At 41.7% G+C, this 21,027-nt stretch overlaps 1 protein-coding gene across 2 annotated transcripts in view; it reads right to left on the bottom strand.

The window, feature by feature from the left end:
* Positions 1-14,935, bottom strand: part of grk4 (G protein-coupled receptor kinase 4) — a 53,145-nt gene extending 38,210 nt beyond the window's left edge. For both annotated transcript variants that reach the window (XM_044027733.1, XM_044027734.1), the window contains exon 1: positions 14,579-14,935. In XM_044027733.1, coding sequence (XP_043883668.1) covers positions 14,579-14,630 — 52 coding nt within the window. In that variant the 5' untranslated portion in view covers positions 14,631-14,935. The remainder of the gene's footprint in view (positions 1-14,578) is intronic.
* Positions 14,936-21,027: the final 6,092 nt, after the last annotated feature.

The following is a 21,027-nucleotide window of genomic DNA, read 5'->3' as shown; positions in this document are numbered from 1 at the left end:
GTGTTTTTTTCAGCTCTAACAAGAACTCAACAACTTTTCACCATGACGGCACTTTTACATTATTTTGTGCATATTACATCATCAAAAAAACTAATTTAGTTTATATATTATTTAAAAAAAAAAAAGAAATGTCTGCAGTGGTTGCATGTTCTCATTGCCTCCATATTAATATTTAAAAATAGCAGAGGCAACATCTTGAAGACCAGCATCCTTTTTTGATATAAATTGTGTGCATGATAAATTAAAAAAAACAAATCTGGTAAAACTAGATATAAATCTGGGTTAACAAAGGACATTCGTGTGATGTAAAACAAACAAAACTAAAAGAATGTTTAGAGCTCTGGCCCCGAATAACCCGACATCAGACTGAGCTCACTTAAAGCAAGTTTATGTTACCAAAGTCTTGGACTTCACTTTTAATAAAAGCCAACTGTTGTTCTTACTTGAAGGCGAGATGCTATGCGCCAAGTGGCATTATTGCAGAAAAATAAAAATCTCTTACTAAGATCAAAGAGTCACTGGGCCGTCACATTGTTTTTAATCTTGCAGACGTGGATCCTGGTGACATTTTTATAGGAGCCATGAGCAAAAACTCAAACAAAACCATGATTCTCTATTAGGGATGTTGATGAACTGTTAAATAATTGTTCATTGCATCGAGACTTCAACCAGCAGAGGGCGCACATCAACCCAAAGCAAGCATATAATTAGAAAAAGTCTGGATGCTAGTTGTTCTTTTTTTAAACAGCACAGAAATATTTTAACAGAAATAATAAAAAAAACAACCTTAATCCAATCTGCTGACTGGTGGAAAGCAACTGCACCACGTTTCCTAAGGTTAGTCGGGTGAATATCTGTGTATCACAACGACATCCGTGCCATCAGAGAGTTTCTCTGCAGCCTGACGCAAAATAACAGGACGACACTTTTTTAAGCAAAAGCCTCATTGGTTTACTCGTCTCATCTAACTTATGTTATTAGTGTGCAAGCTAGTGCTATCATAACAAAAAAGGCTTTTTCTAATGATACACATTTCTCGTACACTGCGAGACTGATACATGAAAAATGGAACGTGACGCAGTAAAAACACTAATCCATGGGGGACCTTTTCCACTGCTGCACTTCACATGCTGAAGAAGTAATTGCAGGGTTTCCACACCTTGGTCAACATCAAATTCAATGACTTTGCAAGGACTTCCCAGGACCAATTCCCTCAAATACAAGGCCGACACAGCTCAAGATGGGAGGGCAACTTGTAAGAGCCGCTTCATCGATTTACAGCACGCTCTTCATTTGGACATGTGATTGTCCTTGAGTCAGAAATTTTGGAATTTTTAATGTTAATGTTACTCGCACATTTTTCTACATGGAATCACACGTCAACGGTGGAGATGGTGTACAGTGATCACAATGCTGCTGGTAACTATGACTTCATGTTTGTTCTGCATAGGCCTAGTCCTTTTCAAAACCTTTCAAAAAAAATTCACAGAGTTGAAAGGATTTCAAGGACCCGTGGGAATCCTGTAACTGTGGTAATAATCGCAGGAATGATGGATTTACTCGACCACCTTGGCAGAAAAACAGCTGCGTTAACAGACACAAACTCGGCTGCGCCGCTCCCCCTATTGCTCTAACTCCATTAAACTCTGGTCATACAACCTAGCGCTACAATTAGCCTACTATCGTTTATTGTAAATGTAACCAACTAATAAATGCAACGTACACCCAGCTTTGACAATAACGCTTCGTTAATCTTTGCACCGAGAAAAATGAAAGAAAAGTTAAAATCTCGACAGGCCTTCAAGCCAGCTTTTAGCACGCAAGATGTTTTTATTACGCGACAGTAAAAAGAACACGTCGTCTCTTCCACCAACAACGCGATGAGCTGGCACCTTTTCCAGAACTTCAAGCTTCAAGCATTTCCACAGAAAAAACAAAAAAGGTTCCAGTCCCAGGACCAGACTGGCAGCAGCTCCACTCTCAGTGGAATGTCAGTAACCAATTTGGATAAGCTGCAGTCGCGAGATTCTATCGAACACCTTCGATTGCAAGACGGAATCTTTTAAAAGGAAATCTACCATGTTCTCTCAGTCCTTGCGTCTTTCTTCTGCGTTTTTTTTGTAGTGTAATGCTGAACAAATGAGTGCATTATCACCACTGACTGGTACATTTCATTCTTACAGATATCAAAATGCAGGCTGAAACTCAAAAGCAAGCAATAGAACTAGTATGAAACAGGCCCCTGCACCATGTAAAATCAACATCACACATTCATTTTCCACTGTAAAACTTCTCGGTGTGTTTTGAAGACTGACAGTAGGACAGTAGTGACAGAGAGAGAATGCAGCAAAGACATTTTTTCACTACATAGACACACATCTGGATTCAGAGTCAGCAGATTACAAGCCAGTTCGATCACACATGTGTTTTCCAAAGTCTGCACATTGGCCTGGGCTCAAGTGAACCGTGAAGGCTGTGACAGTTTGAGGACAACAGAGAGGGAAATCCTCTGCCCCATAAGTTCACGAGACACCAGCTGTCCCGGTAGTGACACGTGATGGCTTCAACACAAACACACACAGGGGGTCACCATGGTCAAACACCTGCAAAACAACACATACACAGGTCTGCCCAGCTATTCTTCTCAGGACACTGCACTGACGTCCTTTTATACGGACAATGCCCCGTCTAATCCTCACCTTAATGTAACCACAATTCAAATGTTAGTCCTAAACTTAACCAGGTCCTCAGCAACCAGGCCCTGCCTTCTTAAGAGCAGGTTTGGGGACTACTGGTTCTGACAAGGTCAGTGGGGTGGAGTGGCTCAGTGGTTAAGACCGGTACCCCAAGTACCCTAAGTGCGAAAGACATCATGGTCGCAATGGTCGCAAGTTCAACTCCACCCCTCGCTGATCGTACTCAATTCCATTGGAAGTCGCTTTGGACAAAAGTGTCTGCTATGTAATGTTAATGCCACAAAAGGTCCTACAGAGTATGTACACTTTATGTCATGCTCTCAGCTCCACAGGAACGCCCTCACCTCGCTACTCCTGCAGCATAGTCCGTGTACTTTTAAATCTGGTCCTGTGCTGAAAGTAAACAATAGAAACCAAAAACTGACTCGACTAGCCGTCACGAATCATGTGGACGTGTAATAGTAACACACACACACACACATGAAAAAAGGGCCCATTATTTCACACTGCCACACCTTTAATGTCTAAAGAGCAGCTGATATGTTGATGTTGTGGATGTGGACCCACTGGTTCCATGCAATCAATGCTGACAGGCACGCTAGCAAACCTGTTGTGGGGCTGCAGGGCATGTGCATGCACACAAACACCTACACAAACACCTACACACACACACACACAGAGAGAAGACGTAGAGGTAAGTACACACTCACACAAACACTGTTCTCTCTTTATGGCAGGAAGAGGAAAGAGCCGCAGCAGAGACAAATGTTGAACCATCATACCGGCTGCGTGAGGATAAACAGTTTCTCCTTAAGCCTCGTTTCCATGATACGGTACGGTACAGTACAGATCAGCTCGCCGCTGTGCACTTTGGAAGAGTTTGTCCTGATCTGACTCGTGTGTTTACAAAAAAAAACCTTACACGGCGATGCTTTGCCAATTAATTCCACAAAGACGAAGAACGCGACAACGTTTAACAAAGAGCATCTTGGCGTGCGGTTGTTTGTCACAAGAAGTGAGAAGGCTGCATGGAAAAAAAAAACCACAGGGGTGCAGTGTGTCTAACTCCGCCCCTTTAGGACTGTACCACTGTACTTGGTAGACCAGTGAAAGAGTGCCAAATCTGATATGATATGGATCGATTAGCGCTTAGTGGAAACATTTCACAGACTAAAAAAACTGAATGATTGATAAATATAATCAAACAAAAATCCTCATCATGAGTTGATATTACACTCAGAATAAAGCCGTCATTTTTTATACAGACTATAGATGTCATTTGAACATTTGGACGGGGTAAAGTTCAAAATCTACAGCCTAGAAGGTCATTCGATTGTGTGAAGTGATAACTACATGGTCCTGCAGAGGGCACTGTGAGCAAACCATGGCCTTGGATCACATTTACACCTACAGAGTGTCCAATTAACTAGAGAACCCAGACAAAACCAACACACACACACAAACTCCATAAAAGGAAGACCCTTGGTGCAACTGGGTCGCAAACCTGGGTCTTTCTTTGGTGTAAGGCCACTGCTAGCCACTACTCCACCATGTGGCAACAACAATCTCTCATTGCTTTAATATAAATCGGTTGATCTGAGAGAGAGAACTACACTTGTGCTCCTCCCATGGGCTCGGCTTACTGGTTCACACTGAGATCTGTGAGATCGTGGGATGTTTTGACGAATCGCGGGACGGTTCAGAGAGAGAGGGTGGGCTCTCCTGTCAGCTGTTCCACTACACTACACCTACTCTCTGCATACAGTGCAAAGACGCTTAAAAAGGGAATACGTTTGACAACACGGACAAACATGTTTATCTCTGTACAGATAGAGAGATGGAGAGACTGCCCTGGGTCATCTGTTGCAAAGTAAACGGGTGTCTTTTAATAACCTGCGGATGGAGCTTAACATTCATAACTAATACTATTATTATAATTACTATTATTAACATCATCATCATTAATCCACTACATATTCCAAGTAATCCTGTCTTCTGCTGCTTTAACCGTTTAGCTGCTCAACAGAGAATAGGGATTTGGTGATGAACTGATGATTCATTGTTCGAGAGACAAAAGGCTAAATATTTGTCAATCACACACAAGCCTGTACTCTTCACATTTGGGGGTTTTCGGCTGAACAAAACAGACATTCATAGCATTTTTGGCAACTGTATCGTGTTTCATAGACTACAACTGACAACACAATGACAATACGTAACTCGAGTACTACCCAACTTGCATTCCATAAAAACCAAAACATGAAACTTAATCTTCACCTAAACTTAAGGTCAGAGGGAAATAAAAGGAGCGACAGAGACAAAGATCTCAACAAAGACACTGACAAGAAAAAGAAAGAGAGATTTAAATACCACGCTGCTATGGAAGAGTGTGTGTGTGTGTGTGTGTGTGTGTGTATGCGAGTGAACGTGTGCATGTGCGCACATGCCTGTGAGAGCCGGCTGGGCCACCCCACCCTGTTTAATGTCACTCTGACGTCAAAGCCATGTGTGCAGGCCCTTAATGCAGACAGGATGGAGCAAGTATTTATTTAACTTTGGTTCTCCCCTCCGAGAGAACGGGGCCCTCCATAAACACCGAACTTCAGAGCAGCTTCGCTCGGGCCGAGCTACAGCCAGCGCTGAGATCATCGCACAGGATCTTGGGTAACATCTCTGCACATGCACGGACGGCAGTGATGGGATTCAGAAGTTGAGAAATGTGAGGACGCGCGATCCTTTTCCTGAAAAAGACTCGACGTCAGCGGGGTCATCGCGGTCGCACAGCAGCAGCAGCAGCAGCAGCCAGATGTGTAAGATGTTACACATAACATATCTGCTTTGAGTCACACTGGCCACTGTTGCCTCACATCATCCTCTTCTCCAGTTCCCCCCACGTTTCCTGTCGCTTGCTACTGTCAACCTCCCAACAAAAGCAAAATACTTCAAAAGAAAAGAGCCATTAAAGAAAGTGCCAGACAGCTTTGGCCACAGATGAATGGCTGACCCATCATAACACTCGGGCTCTTTTAAAACAACTTTATGTAACCAAATTCTTCCCCGTTGGTAAAAGTCCAACAGTCAGTCATTTCATTCAGGGGGGGGGACACAGAGTGCCAAAATGGCATCAATGCAAAATGCGAGAAAGCCGCTGAATGTCAAAGGGCGACGGCTTTCATCTAACTCTGTGGAGCAGACGTGGATGCAACGCGAGCGACGTCATTAGCTGTGAGTCTGAGGCGAATTTTCATATCTGTCTGCTTATTCATTTAAAAAAAAAACAGGACAGAGAGAGAAGGAGGGTGGGGTCTTAGACGGAGTATTCACATGCAGCTTTTGTTTGTATGTTTCTGTCAGTCTGAAGTGAGTTATGAGTGCATTAGTGAATGTGCTGTATATCCACGGGTCTCTTCTGTCTCTGGTCCACTTCCTTTCCGAGATGGGCCGCAGCTCTCACGTGCTCCACACATGCAGCAGCCAAACAACACCATCCAAAATATGCTCCTGTCCCTTTCCTATCAAGTGGGAGAGGGAGCCAGAGTGACCGCCATATCAGAGTTCACAAAACATCTACTATAGATGAGGATGATTTTGTATTTTTTCCCGATGGCAGTTCAGAGTTCACGACATATTTCACACCCAAAAGCGTTGTTCACATACCTGAATGGCATTTAAATGGCTTTTTTATCTGTTTATGAGCCAGCGTCATGTGCCACAGTCATTTAAAGTCATACAGAAAAAGAGATACTACAGTCAGTGAATTCATAGAAGCCCGGCCTTAAGAATGGAGGTCACAAAAAAAGTCCTCTGACCATGAAACAAATAGTTTTGAGAAAGAAAAAAAAACTATAAGTGGTTTGTTAAATAAAACAAAAACACTGATAACACTGTCATTTAACGAGATATTTTGAGCTGGATAATCACACAGAGAATATTTGGTTCTAGCCGATCCCTCGACTGATTGTGGACCCCCTCCCTGCAGCAGACACATAGGCAGAGGACTGGCTTTAAATGGCCGCAGTGCTCTCCTAAAAAACATTACTTAAATAGTAGGAAATGAGAGAGGGTCACGCATAGTTTAGGCCCATTGTAATATGAGCATACGCACGCACACTGTAGGCACAATGGAGCCTTGCCATGATAAATGAATGGGCCTGTTGCTTTCCCAGTCACTCGCCCATACAGCGTGTGTGATTGGCCCGACTCGCCCCGCGATAAGGAAAACATTAGCTGCAAGTATCTCCGTTTCTGGGCCTATTCAAAGCAAAAGGCCCAGTGTTTGCATAAGGTAACCCATCTGTATACTCACACATCAGCTGAGGGAGAGGAAAAGGAGAAACATGTGAACATCATGCAGCACTCACTTCTCTCACATGCCCTCTCTGCTCTTCCTCTTTCAGCCTCAATTTCTGAATACAAAATATTTTTCCTGAAGATTTAATTAGAGTTGGACGATGCGGCCAAAACAAAGTATTTCAATATTCAACCCAATTAATGTAAGACCTTCGTGTTTTTAAGTGTTCTTATTAAAGGCTGTAAAAATGTTTTCTCTGAGGAAAAACAAGTATGTGAATATTTTGAGGTTTAGTAAACACCAGTCAAAGTTTTTTTGTTTTTTTTTTCAACATTTTACGGACCAAACAACAAATGGATCAAGGAAGTAAGGCCCAGTTCGAATCATTACTGCTATGATTATTCATTATAATACAATGATTTTATAATCCACAGCATTTTGTTATACTCCTTCTAAATAAAAAAAATGACCTTGTGATAATTGTTTTTATTGCCAAGCCCTCACCCTAAACTTTAAGCACTGACGCTATTTACTCTGACACTGGTCCACTCAGACTGATCCAAACACACACTCTGGCTCATTCCAGCAGCATGCTGTGGTGTTTTGCAAGACCGTTCCTTCCTCTGTGTTAGATGTTCCATAAAACGTAGCTGAGACGTGCTTGAAAACTGACCCTTGTTTTCACAGTGTCTTGAGGGAGGGGGCTACGAGGGAACATGGAGAGACTAAACTTCAGCAAGACAGGCCAAGTTTGAGCATGTACGGGCACAAACTGAAAGGTTAACCATCTATATGTTATCTACAGCTGTCTCTCTGACGAAGGGCCCACTGGATAACTCCATGGCCAGGGCACATGAAATAAAAGTTGCCTCTCCTCCAACACCGAGCCCTTGAATGCGGAACACATAGCACATATAACACCTTGAAGATTATCTTTGATTAAAAAAAAAAAAAAACACCTTCCAGCCATACCTGAAGGCTATTTGACATGAAACGTAACCAGGGCCAGACAAAATTGTGACTTCCTGGAATGTGGTTTGAAAGGTAAACTGATAAAACATGACAAACCTTTGACATTTAATATGCCTGTGACTGCGCTGACTCTGCCCGACCTCTAAAAACTTTATTCGAACCATGGGAACTCGTAAAATACACTGACTTTGTTAAAAAAAATAAAAAAAAATCAGGCTGACAGCTGTCATCTCACAGGACGAACGTCCCATTCAGCATGTAATAAAACAGCTGCAGCGACGACTATGATGTTTGCAAATGGCTCGAAAATGTGGCTCTTTATGGTCACTCGGTCACATGCCAAGATATCATGCTAATGAACTTCCCAGTAGCCACCCAGCAAAGCGTCGCTGGTAGCGCCGTGCGGCGGAGCTGCATACGCAACACGCCGAGTCTCCTTCTCCGCACGGCCCATTTGTGGGTGTCATGACTGTAAAACGAGTTCCACATCAAGGGACAGTCACAAAGCAACGCGTTTTATGGGCCTCAGCTGGAGGAAACACCCCAGAGTGATGACAACAAGTGTTAGCCTAGCTTTAGCCGCAGAAGTAATAAAGCTACGCCGGCTAACGTCACAAGAAAGATGCTCCATAAAGTGGAGCGAGAGAGGAGCGGACACAGTGGGAAGCGCGGTGGAGACGGGGAGGAAAGCACACAGAGCTTAGAGACACGATGTGTGTATCGGATACGTTTCAAACATGTAGGGTGGAAATGAATTACATACGCAGGGATCAAACTTCCGTCTGTTAATCAGAGGAATGCGAGTGCCGGACTGACCGCATTCCTTACTTTTTCATGAAGACAGTCAGGAACACTGGAGAAAAAGTTCGAGTGACATCAACCTCCACATTCACACCCACTTTGTTTGTGTTTGACCTACAGGGACATTTAATATGTGATGGAAATGTTAATTTTCCTGGTGTTTGTTTCTGCTTCACACCGAAATCGTACGCAACAATGGAGGAGATCCATTGTGTCTTTTTGTCTCAACAACACTTCAAGGTGTGTATGAGAATAGACTGCGGGAATCATTTTTCTTTTGGCTAATCGGCTGACTGTCATGAGTGCGAACAGGTCCAGCTCCATCCTGACCTTACCGTACTCTGGTACCCACAGGGAAGGGTGCCAAAAATGGAACAGTAGGGGCTGGTTATTTTGGTACTCTTCCTAATGGAAACGCAATACCATACTGAACCAAACTGAACCCTTCCACTCAATGGAAACACAGCTGTAGGCTACATCCACCAGATACACCTGTTATCCATACTAAGCCAGTTTTCCAAGTCTGGAAACAGAGACCTTTGGAAACCACGACACTACTAGGGCTGGGATGAGATGCCTTTGTCTCACAAACTACTGTGACGGCGAGACTTTGATTCACGCTTTTTGTTGCCTGTGCGACTGATGATTGCAGTGCACTTCTTTCTGGTCTGCCCAGAAATAAAGCATAATGTCAACTGCAGCTGTTCCACAGCGCCACTGCACGCACGTTGACGAGGACCAGAAGGAGAGCGCACATGACACTCGTGTGCATCAGAATCAACTTTAAAGCTCTTAATTGTTTCCTGATTTGTTTTTGATCCATCCGCGCTCAAGAACCCTCAGGTCTAGTGGAAGTCGCCTTTTAATGATCCCAAAAGTCAGAATAAAAGAGCCATGGTGAGGCTTCTTTTTCTTATTACGACAGTGACGAATGTGAACTGTGAAGACCTGAGGGCAGAACAGCGTGTCGATACTTTTATGAACAGACTGAAGACCGACCGTTTATTTTTAGTATGTTTATGATTATTTATCGACTTCCGTTTCATATTTTTTCATCTATTTATCATTTGATTTATTTAATAGGTTTTCTGGATGACTAACTGCATCCTTTTAACTCTGCCTATTATTTCCTGTTTCCTCAGCTCCTTTGTCTATGTTGTGTCTATTAACGCATGTGAACATAGTTTAGGGTGGAGTAACTGTGCTATTGGGTGGGATGGGTGGGCTGGTTATGTTTTCATACAAATAGAAATTGACTGATTGATTAATGCTTTTTGTCTCAACTCAACTGTATCACACACTTGGGGATATATCGATTTTTTTCCCCCCCGCCCCTAATTACTAATGAGACCATACTGACATTATAATGGATGATTCGGGAACAAACTGTAACATTATGCTTGTCTTAGGTTTTTACGGTTCCCCATTACCATTGTAAAATGTTCTCATGTATTCACATGGGAGAGTTAGGAATTACGTGCTTCCTTCCACTGTACTTTTTTGTCTTTATGAGCAGTCTGAGCCGCCCCGAGGCAAAGATAAAAATCTAAATACGGTAAAAGTAGCGGTTTTCCCTGTGTTCTTTCGCACCATGTGTACGTTTGTGTCAAACTGACAGAGGCGGAGGTAGAGACAGAGCGTCAGGAGCAGAGTTGCCTCTAACCACTTCCCTTGATGTGTCATTTCAACTGTGACAGACCCGGCACACCCTGTCCCAGCTCTCATGTGAAAGGCCACCCACTTTCACATCAACAGGTATGTTAAAAAAAAAGAAAAGAAAAAAGTAACGTGACTTAACTCGAGCGTTTTCTCTGCACTAAACCGACACGCAAGATGATGTCGTCAGTCGTGTAGGACGGAAAGCTGCGTACACACTACTCGACCTATGATTCTGCACTCTGCATGTTTTACAGTCAGCACTCTCTAACCGGGAAAACATCCATCATCACCTCCCCTCCATGACCCGCAGCGAGGTCACACAGAGTTACAGAATGACCGCTTTAATGTCTTGCTCAAGGACACTTCAGCCGGGGAAAAGTCTTGCTGACTTGGTTGCTTGGATAAGGAAGAAGGGAAAAAAAAAAAACAACGCTCCATGCTCCGTTCTGCTGCATGCCACCTGCATGCGTGAAGAAAGGCAAACTTTCTTCTTTGATACTGCCGTAGACCCGACACTAAATAATAGATCTTCCAGACAAAAAGTGGTGTTTCGTTTCACCTGCAGTGGGAGCAAAGTGGAGGGAAGTGGGAGCTTAAGAGAACACTGTCCCACACGTACTCATCATCTTTTGCGCTCCACTCATCACAGCCACTGCAGATCTAGTATAGCAAAAATGTTATAGTCATGATTTCCTGGACAAACTCAACAAAAACTATACGCAGAAACTGCCAGACTTCAGTAGTATAAGGATGGCTTACATAGTGAAGTAGCCACTAAACGTTCAAGATGCAAAGAAAAGGCCACAAAAACTAAGCATTTACAATACTATTTCCTCATAACAGAGGTCAAGAGACCACAAGATGTATCAGATGTACAGTATATAAACAATCTTTTTATTTGTCATTTTGGAAAAAGTCTCCCCGCTCCTGTAAACACGACTCTAAACGCTGTAGTATGTATGCCAGGCCTATGTGGTGCTGTAATGCTGCTACAACAAAAACAAAGAAGATGACGTTGAATTTTCCCAACCTTTTTTGTTAAGATTGATTTTGAGATTTTTTTTTAAAATGTATATATAAAATGGAATTATTATTATGTGTATATGTTTCAATAATATGCAGGAAATAAAGTTTTCAATTGATGTATTTGTTTATCAAATTTAAAATGAGGTAATGCGTTACAGAAACGGCTGTAAATTTGCTCTTGTCACCATTTGTATAGTTATTTGGGGTCACGATAGTTTGCCATCTTTAAAAAAGCAGTTTGTGGCCAACACAACGTTTTTCTGTCGCCAAAATCAGCCGACTGTCGTGGGTGGAGCCACCCTGACCTTACCGTACCATTTTACTCTGGTACCCCAAGCTAAGGGGATGGTTGGCGCCGGTTATTTAACGTAAAGAAAACACGTACCACACTGTATCATACTGAACCATTCCACTCGGTGGAAACACAGATTTAAACCTGGAGTGGAACCCTAATTAATGTTACTGGTAAAAACGTATATTTGTGCTACTATTTCATGCCGACCACTGTGAAAAACAAGATTTTAACACATTGACGGTTTGCTAATACACAAGACCGACGTTCAGTCACATCATTCAATCCAAACGTCAATGATCAGAGAATTTGACAGACATAAAACTTCTATACAAACACACTAAAGTATATTAAAACCCATCACAGACATACTGTAAACAAACACCATGACCTGCCATGAAGTTACACTGAGCCTCAAGTTTATCGGAGTGCATGTCTCCCACCACCACGCATGGGTGGACTTGACATTACTATGACAATATTGTGATAAATATCATATCCTTGTTATTCATGTTCTTGTTCACTCAGGTGCAAAATTTTGGAAACAGAAAGTTTTCGTTACTCGGGATGTACTCGAAACCGCCCTTTTCTTCTCCCTGATACGACAGCAACATCAGCCCGATACACATTCAGTCATTTTTACCAAATTTAAACATTCTTTGCCGACGCATTTTGCCGACCACGACCAGCCATTTAAAAACATAACTCTGCTCCTACAAATAAGAAATAAACTGCTTCTGTTTTTATAGTTTAAGCTCTGTGAATCATCCATGTGTAACAAAGCAGATGTTACACTGATGTCATAATGGATCATCCTTAATTGTTACATCCCTAGATGCAAATTATTAGATTTACTTAAGTCACAACCAAAGCATTATCAACAAATAATTGAGCATAGATCTAACCCTGAGACACCAGGCTCCTCCCACCCTCCGCTTGGTTCAAATCAATTTCAAAGCGAAGTCACAAATGTGCAAGATTTGCCACCACTGCAATTTAATAAAAGTTCAAATTGTGATTGATCGGTGTGAAACAGAACTATGAAATTCAATATTTCAATGGCTGCATCCAACATTATTCTCAGAATTGATTCTGTTGATTATTTTCTCAGTTAATCGAGTAGTCGTTCGGTCCATAAAATGTCAAAAAATGAGAAATCAGAGTTCGATCCCAAACCTGCAGACTTGTCTTTGTTATATGGAGCAAAGAAACCAGAAAATATTCACATTTTTTTACATTCTAACGAAAGAATCAATACATTTTTACATTCTACCGACATGGGTCAGCCCCTAGTTGATGTACAGTGACACATATCAGTGAAGGCCTGATGGAGCCTCTGATGAAAAAGACCCAGGACGCTGACAGGTAGTGAGCCTGTGGATCTCATCCTGTGTGCAGCAGCAGCAGCAGCCTCACGACAAACACCCAGCACCATTTAACGGCAGGTGAAGCCTGGTGGCTCGTGAGGAGCTGCAGCTCTGAAATGGATCCACCACCACCACCGCTGCCGCTGCTGCTGCTGCTGCTGCAGTGAAACAAACCGTTTCACAGCAGTGTTTGGCGTTTAGTGTCGGGGCTGAAAACGCTCACAGAATATAATGCAAACCTTGAGTAAAGGAGGGGGTGGGCTCTCTCTCTCTCTCACCCTCTCTCACTGTCTGTGTGTGTGTGTGTGTGTGCGCACTGAGCCGCGACCCCGGAGCTGTGTAGGCACTGAGCTTTTTACTGTCGAATAAAATGGACCAAGCTGTACAATACACGCCGGAGACAGTGCTGCTGCTGCTGATGATGATGATGATGATGGTGGTGTCCACTCGTGATTGGAACACAGAGAGAAACACACGAGTGGAAATCGTTGAGCAGTAATAACACCCCCCCTCTTCCTCCCCCTCCTCCTCTTCCTCCTCTCCTCCTCTGGCTGCTGATACAGTGTTGCACACCCACCTTGCGCCCACTCACAGGCTACTAAGTAGCTTCTATGCTGCACAACAGATGAACATTTTATTTATTTATTTATTTATTTATTCAAAACCACCTCCATCTCCAGGTGAGCTGCTGTGTTCAGCCCCTGGTGTGGGCCGCGGGGATAGACACACAGCGGGGCCCTCATTCTACACACACACACACACACAAGGTTCCACTGACATTATGTGCCATTATGATTTGGTTCAACACAACCACACAGCAATGCAGAGGCACATTTCCACGTCAAATAAAGGCACACGTTCACTCTGCCTCCCCTAATTAAGGCTTTAAACGCAGGCAAACCTACAATGACAGGTAAGCAGAGGCTGTGCTCAGGCACGGAGCCCCACTGCGCAGCTATAATTCACCCCGCACTCAACGCCGCGGAGCGAGAATATCATTAAAGAGCCGCCATAGCGTCGTAAATTGGAAATGTCCACAAAAACCAGTGGTTGCTTGTGTGAAAAAATTTTGCTCGAAGCAGCGCAACCATCTCAGCGCGATGCTGCAAACACTCCCTGCGTTGTTCACCTCCTCCTCCTCCTCCTCCTTCTCCACCACCTCCTCCTCCTCCTCCAACCCTCTGGGCCCTGTGTTCACGTTAACCTGCCCGCTCAACGTGCGAGCTGTCGCGGGGAACAAACAGCTGGTTTAGCCGGGGACGTGTTCGGGTGTTTGTCTGGAGACCAAAAACGCGCTGCGCACGGATGAGAGAGAAAGGCGCAAACCCCAGCGAGCACTGGCGACAGCTCAGGCTCCTCCATGAGGAAGTCAATTGCGGTGGGTAAGAAAGACAAAATAACAATAACAACAACAGTAAAACACAACAGGATACATTTTTGACTGAGTGCCTTTTCGCCGCAGAACGCTGCTTACCTTCCCTCGCCTTCAGGAGAACCGTGTTGGCCACGATATTTTCAATCTCCATTGTCACAATGTGAATCCCGAGTAGTCTCGATACATTTCACTCAGCGGAAAAAAGACGTGTTTTTTTCTGATCAAACGTGCCGACGGTGGTGAGGCTGCCGCTGCTGCCGCTGCTGCACGCGCACAGAGCAAAGAAAGCGGTGCTGGCGCATAGTAGGTGTTTAGTAGTGGTCGTCGTCGTTGTTCCTCTCCATGTCAAGATGTTTCATCAAAGCCTACCCACGGAGCAGTGTGACTACAACGGGGCTCGTTAGCATTCACAGCCTGCCTCCCTTCCCTCTCTGCCTGCCTTCCTTCCTGCTTCTGCTCCCTCCTCCTCGCCCCTCCTCTGCACAACGAACCGGGGAGAGTAGGAGGGATCACTTTACAACCAATGCTACCACACACACACACACACACACACACAGCTATTCACTGCTATTGCTCTGAGGACATTGCATTGACTTACACTCATTTGAACAACCTAAACAAAACCATATTCTTATATACATATTTATACCTTATATATATTTTATACCTTACATTTATACCTTATTGTAAGTCGCTTTGGATAAAAGCGTCTGCTAACTGACATGTAATGTAATGTAATGTAACATATGTATATAAATATATATATATATATATATATATATATATATATATATATACATACATATAAACATATATATAAATCTTTGAGTTAAAACTTAACCAGTTCATCAGAAATCAGGGTCTGTCGCTTTAGGACCAGGTTTTGATCTCTGCGAGGACTACTGGATCCTGACAGTCAATGTTATAGGTAACAAATACAAACACACTACAGCATGCTTATTGAGGACCCCCACAATGAATTCCATACCTGCTTGCCATCACAACTCTAACCTTTGACCTTTGACCTAACCTAAACCCATTTCTAGCCCTAAAACCAAGTCTTAACCCTCACAAGGTTTGTGAGGAGCCACAACATCCTCATAAAGGTAGGTTCGAATCAAAATGTGTCCTCACTGTCTACTATGGACATGTGTACACACACACACACAGCTATTCTTCTGAGGACACTGTATTGACATCCACAACCTAAACAAAACTTTATTCCCAGCCTTAACCATGACCAGTTAATAATGCCTAACCTTAACCATAACCACAATTCAAATGAGGACTTCTGGTCCTGACAAGGTTAATGTTATAGGTAACAAATACAAACACACACTAACAGCATTCTTAACGAGGACCTCATCCCATAACCTAAACCTATTTCTAGCCCTAAAACCAAGTCTTAACCCTCAAAAAGTTTGTAAGGACCAGCTTATGAATAACATCCTTAAGAAGGTACACACGTTTGCATAGCATTCATAGTCTTAATACATTCTCTCGCCCCTTAACCTAACCTTAACCATCAACCACCATCAACTTTAACCTTAACCAACCTTAACCAGTGCCTAACCCTAACCTTTACCCTTTACCTAACCTAAACCTAATTCTAACCCCAAAACCAGGTCTTAAGCCTGAAAAAGCCATTTATAGGTGTGTCAGAATGTAAGGACTAGCCAAAAATGTCCTCACTTCCTTAAGTATATACATTTTGTTGGTCCTCAGACAGATACCCATACAAGAACACACACATAGAGACACAGGGTGTGTTATTTGCACACAAATCATCAGTATGTACTGTAAGTATTCTGATTATTTACATGGTTATGGTGACTCCTGCATGAAATAAACCTGCTTGTTTGGTGTCATTTATCTACAACCCATGCATAATATTCTCCTCAACCCACACATACTTTTCATAATTTCATAATTAAGTTTCGTTTGACTCCCAATCTTTACCCAATCATGAATAAAGAAGAAGACAGTTCCTCTCTGTGGTTTTGGGCAACACAGCTGTTGCATGCGCTGCGAGCTAATGTATTTTCAGGAAACATGAATGCCACTGGCCTCAGGTCCCTGACACAGAGCCTCTTATTGTGTGTACAATGGCGCAGGGGTTTTTAAGTTGCCACATTATGTTTGGCTGTACGGCCTGGAGAAAAGAGATAACAAACTGGTTTTTCTTGTCTTCATGGCCACATAATAACGCTGCGTTCCCTCTGGGCGTTTTAATCTCACTCTCTAGATCTAAACAAGCCATAAAACGCTGAGTGGGACTATATAAGAGAAGTAGCTGCACCTGGAAAATTAATGCTAGTTCTAGCTTAGCTCCGGTTGAATAGTTGCCGATTGTGTTTAGTTGCGTGAATGTGATCTACCACATGATCCCGTGACAATAACTGGCCACTATTATAGTGGAGCTAAGCCAGCGCTAACCAACAATTAACCAACAACGGCACAAAAATCCACTCCAATGTACTTTTAAAGTTAAAGTACAGTGATTTAAAAATATCTTTTGTGACTGTGTCACCCACACATGAAAATGTGTTACTTACCACATTACCAAATTATAATGGTTAAATGATAAATGGTCTGTATTTATATGGCACTTTTCCAGTCTTGATGACCACTCATCATAGTGAGTGCTTTACACTGCAGTTTTTGACATTCACACCCATTCACTCACACAATTCATCTATGTGTAGAACATTTTCTATCACACTATAGCCCCTTTTCCACTTATGGTCCTAACTTGCCTCGGTTCAGGTTGGTTTTCCACTACAAAACTAGTACCTTCTCAACGTGGGCGGAGTCATCACTGCCTGGCTGCATGAAACTGCTGTGACTTTGTTTTAAGTTTAGGTTGTTTTACACAAGACACACACAAATGAGTGACTATTGACTTGTAAAGCAGTTGTTTCCAGTGTAACTGAATCATTAGAATCATTTCATTAAGCCTATTTGTTCAGTACTTCCTGCATGACCAGAACATAGACACTCGACTGAAATACAGCGGCAGGGGTTGTGATGCCGCTCGCCGGTCACGATCAGCAGTGCTGTCACTAAATACACCAGTCTCCTCTGTCAAATATTGAGATTTTAGATATTTCCCTGGTAATTGTTAGAGATTAACCCATGTTTTTTAGGATTGTTAAGTCTTTTTAAGTGATCTACAGTTCGGCATTGTTCGGCTTGATTCTTGTGTCAGACGTCTCTTCCTGTGACGACACTCTGACCAATCAGTGGCCGGCAGTCTGGCAACGTCACGCATAGTATCGCCTCAGCTCGCTTGGAACCTCACCAGAGCAGGTACTAAAAAAAAAGTACCAGGTATCAGGTATTATCGCTAGTGGACATGCAAAATAACCGTGCTGTACATATATATATGTGTGAATAGATAAATAGATGCAGATTTTTAGTTTGTACATACTAGAGTATTCAATATAGTTTCTTAATATATATTTACTTTTATTTATATTTCTTTATATCCTTTTATTTGTTGTACCTTTATATGTTTATACAGTAAGTATCTATGTGTTTATGTATTTATTTCTACTGGGACATCTTGGCCAGGTCATGTTTGTAAAAATGGGAACTGGTTCTCAAACATTTTATCTGGTAAAATAAAGGTCAAATAAAAATAAAATAAAATAAAATGATGTTTACAGTCTTAGAGCGACTCAGGGTTACATTTCACTGTGGGATACGTGAGTGTAACAATGCATGTGACAAATAAAACTCTGAAATCTTGCCCAAGGACACATCGGTATTTAGGTCAGCAGAGAGCAGAGAATCAAACCCACAACCTTTAAAGTGGAAAAGACACCCTGCTCTACCGCTGATCCTCTAGGTTTCAAAATACCTTCAAAAGATGTATTTCAGAATATAAACATAAACGCTCTGGTATGACAAAACATGTAGAGAAGCGACATTTTCACCACTTTTGGTCGCAGTTTAACGACATGTTGTACACAAACATGGAGGTGCTCTCTGGAGAGACTGTTTTTATAATTATGAGGGCCCAAGCGAATGGCAGGGGCCGAAATGGCTCCTCGCACAAACCTTTTGTTATCCTTCAGGTTATTATTATTATTATTATAATTACGTTTCATTGCATTTTTTGAGTTATCGTGCTTAAAAGTCTTAAAATTGGCATAGTGCCCGGACCCGCTCCCTTGGGTGAAAACAGAGCCAAAGTTGAGTTCCACCGAATTTTCCCGAAACTTGGTGGGATGATGTTATAGTCAAAAAAGCCGATAGGAACCATGGCCTCATCCCAACAGGAAGTCGGACATTTAAATTTTATTCTTGAACTTGCTGGGTTCTGATTCTAGCAGTTTAAGTCATGAACTATCGTAGTTATACACACTTTTCAACTGTTTCTACTTCCTCACCGAGCTTCAGCTGCAGAATGGGAAAGAAAGAGACCATTCTCCTTATTACAAGCCAGGAACCCATCAAAAAAAAAAGACAGAGGTGGAAAGTAATGAATTACATTTACTCGCGTTACTGTAACTATATAGGTTTTTTGTGGGAGAAATGTTTTAAAGTTTGTAATTTTACTTTTACTTAAGTATGTTTTTTTTTGGAAGTACTGTACTTTACTACACTTTAAATCATATCCATTATCACACACCAGAACCTTGAAAGTGGTAAGTGAATAATGAGGACAGATGAATGAATGATGAGGACAGGTGAATGATGAGGATAGGTGAATTGGCATTAATTAAGGTCCCTGAGTAAGTGAGAAAGTTAAAGCGTTTGTGACCTTTGACCCATTTTGACTGATATATTATGTGTTTACATATTTTATTTTATCACCACTTTAATTTGTAAAGGTTTTCCTTTAAGTAAAACAATTCATGTGAGATTTGTGTCCCCTTGTCCTTCTTACAAGACACAAGAAAGAACCCCAACCTTGTTAAAAAAGTAAAAGTAACTTTTACTCTGAGTACATTTCAAACAAGCTAATTTTTTTACTTTAACTTGAGTACATTTTTAGACCATTACTTTAACTTGTACTTAAGAACAATGTTAAAATAGTGGTACTTTAACTCATTAGAGTAGAATATTTCAGTACTCTTTCCACCTCTGGCTGTAAGCAGCAGCAGGAGGACACATGTTTTCTATGTACATGTTCAAACATGAAGTCAGTAGCTGGTGAAGGAAGCCTTTCTCTCACATCAATCTTGAGACAACATCACTTCTGTTGAAACCACATAATTTGGTTTCCATAATTAGAGATTAGACGTTATTAGAGGGGGGTCAAATGATCACAGAGCTATTCTTAAAAGCAGACTAAAAAAAAAGCTCTGGAATCACATGTTTCAATCTGAGGAAGTACAGTATGTTCTCCTACAACGCCTTTTACATTAAATGCTGCCACCTAGTGTCGATTATGCATAACTACAGAACATATAGTATCCTCCACTGAGTAAGTTTCTTCTAGTAATTAAGTTTTTAAAAAAAAACACAACACAAACTTAAAAAAACTAGTTTCTTCGTGCAACAACAGAGTGTGTTGTACAGTACAGACATAGTAAGAGTAGAAAGAGAAAGTACAAACTATTCAGTTTTTAAAACTTTTTAAAATTAACCAAACAAAGCAATCATAAATAACCAACATACCATATCTACGTGCTGCTTCTTGATAAGACCTAATCATGATAGTACTTGTGTTATTATAGCATTGTAACACCAGTATTGTCTTGTATTGTATTGTATGTTGTTGTGTTGACCTGCCAAGTGACTACAGATGAAAATGAGCTCAACTGCTAACTCTTTTTCTTTTACATTTACATTTATGGGTTAAATTAAAATGTTGAAATCAATCAAACAGCCATCACACCGCACATGATTTTATCTGTCGCTGTTGTTCTTTTAACTGTGTTTCCTTTAGTTTGTGAGTGTGAATGTGTCTTGAGAGTGTTGAGAGTGTCTTACTCTATTTTATTGTTGCAGGCAGGTCAAAGACAAAAATTCTGTAACAGATTGGGACAGACAATAAAGTCCCTTTTAAATAAATAAACAGAAAAAACTATAATATCTATATATATATAGATGTATTCATTTATTAATTTTTACCTAATCACCTGTTTAATGGCACAAACTAATGTGAGAATTAGAGCTGAAACAATTACTTGATTATTAATCGTTCACTAAATTAATCGTCAACTATTTTGATAATCGATTAATCGCTTTGAAGGTTTTTTCTTCATTAAAACAGGATTTCTGATTGTTTCAGCTTATATTTTCTGGTTTCTTTGCCCCATTTTGATTTGTGGACCAAAACAAGACATTTGAGAACTTCATCATTTCCACGTTTGACAAACACTGATCAACAGTTTTTTAACATTTTATGGACCGAACGATTACTCGATTAATCGAAAAAGTAATCGACAGCTTAATCGATTATGAAAATAATCGTTCGTTTGCAGCTCTAGATGAGACTGTTTTGTGTGTGAGTGGGTGGATGTGATGGTGCGTTCAAGTGTCTGCTGCTGTTTCCTGGCTCGGTTTGTTTTCACGTGACCGCGCAGCACAGGGCC

The sequence above is a fragment of the Solea senegalensis genome, linkage group LG6 (genome assembly GCF_019176455.1).
Source record: "Solea senegalensis isolate Sse05_10M linkage group LG6, IFAPA_SoseM_1, whole genome shotgun sequence".
Classification (NCBI taxonomy): Eukaryota; Metazoa; Chordata; class Actinopteri; order Pleuronectiformes; family Soleidae; genus Solea; species Solea senegalensis.
The sequence above is the reverse complement of the archived record's forward strand: the minus strand, read 5'-3'. Positions and strand labels throughout refer to the sequence as shown.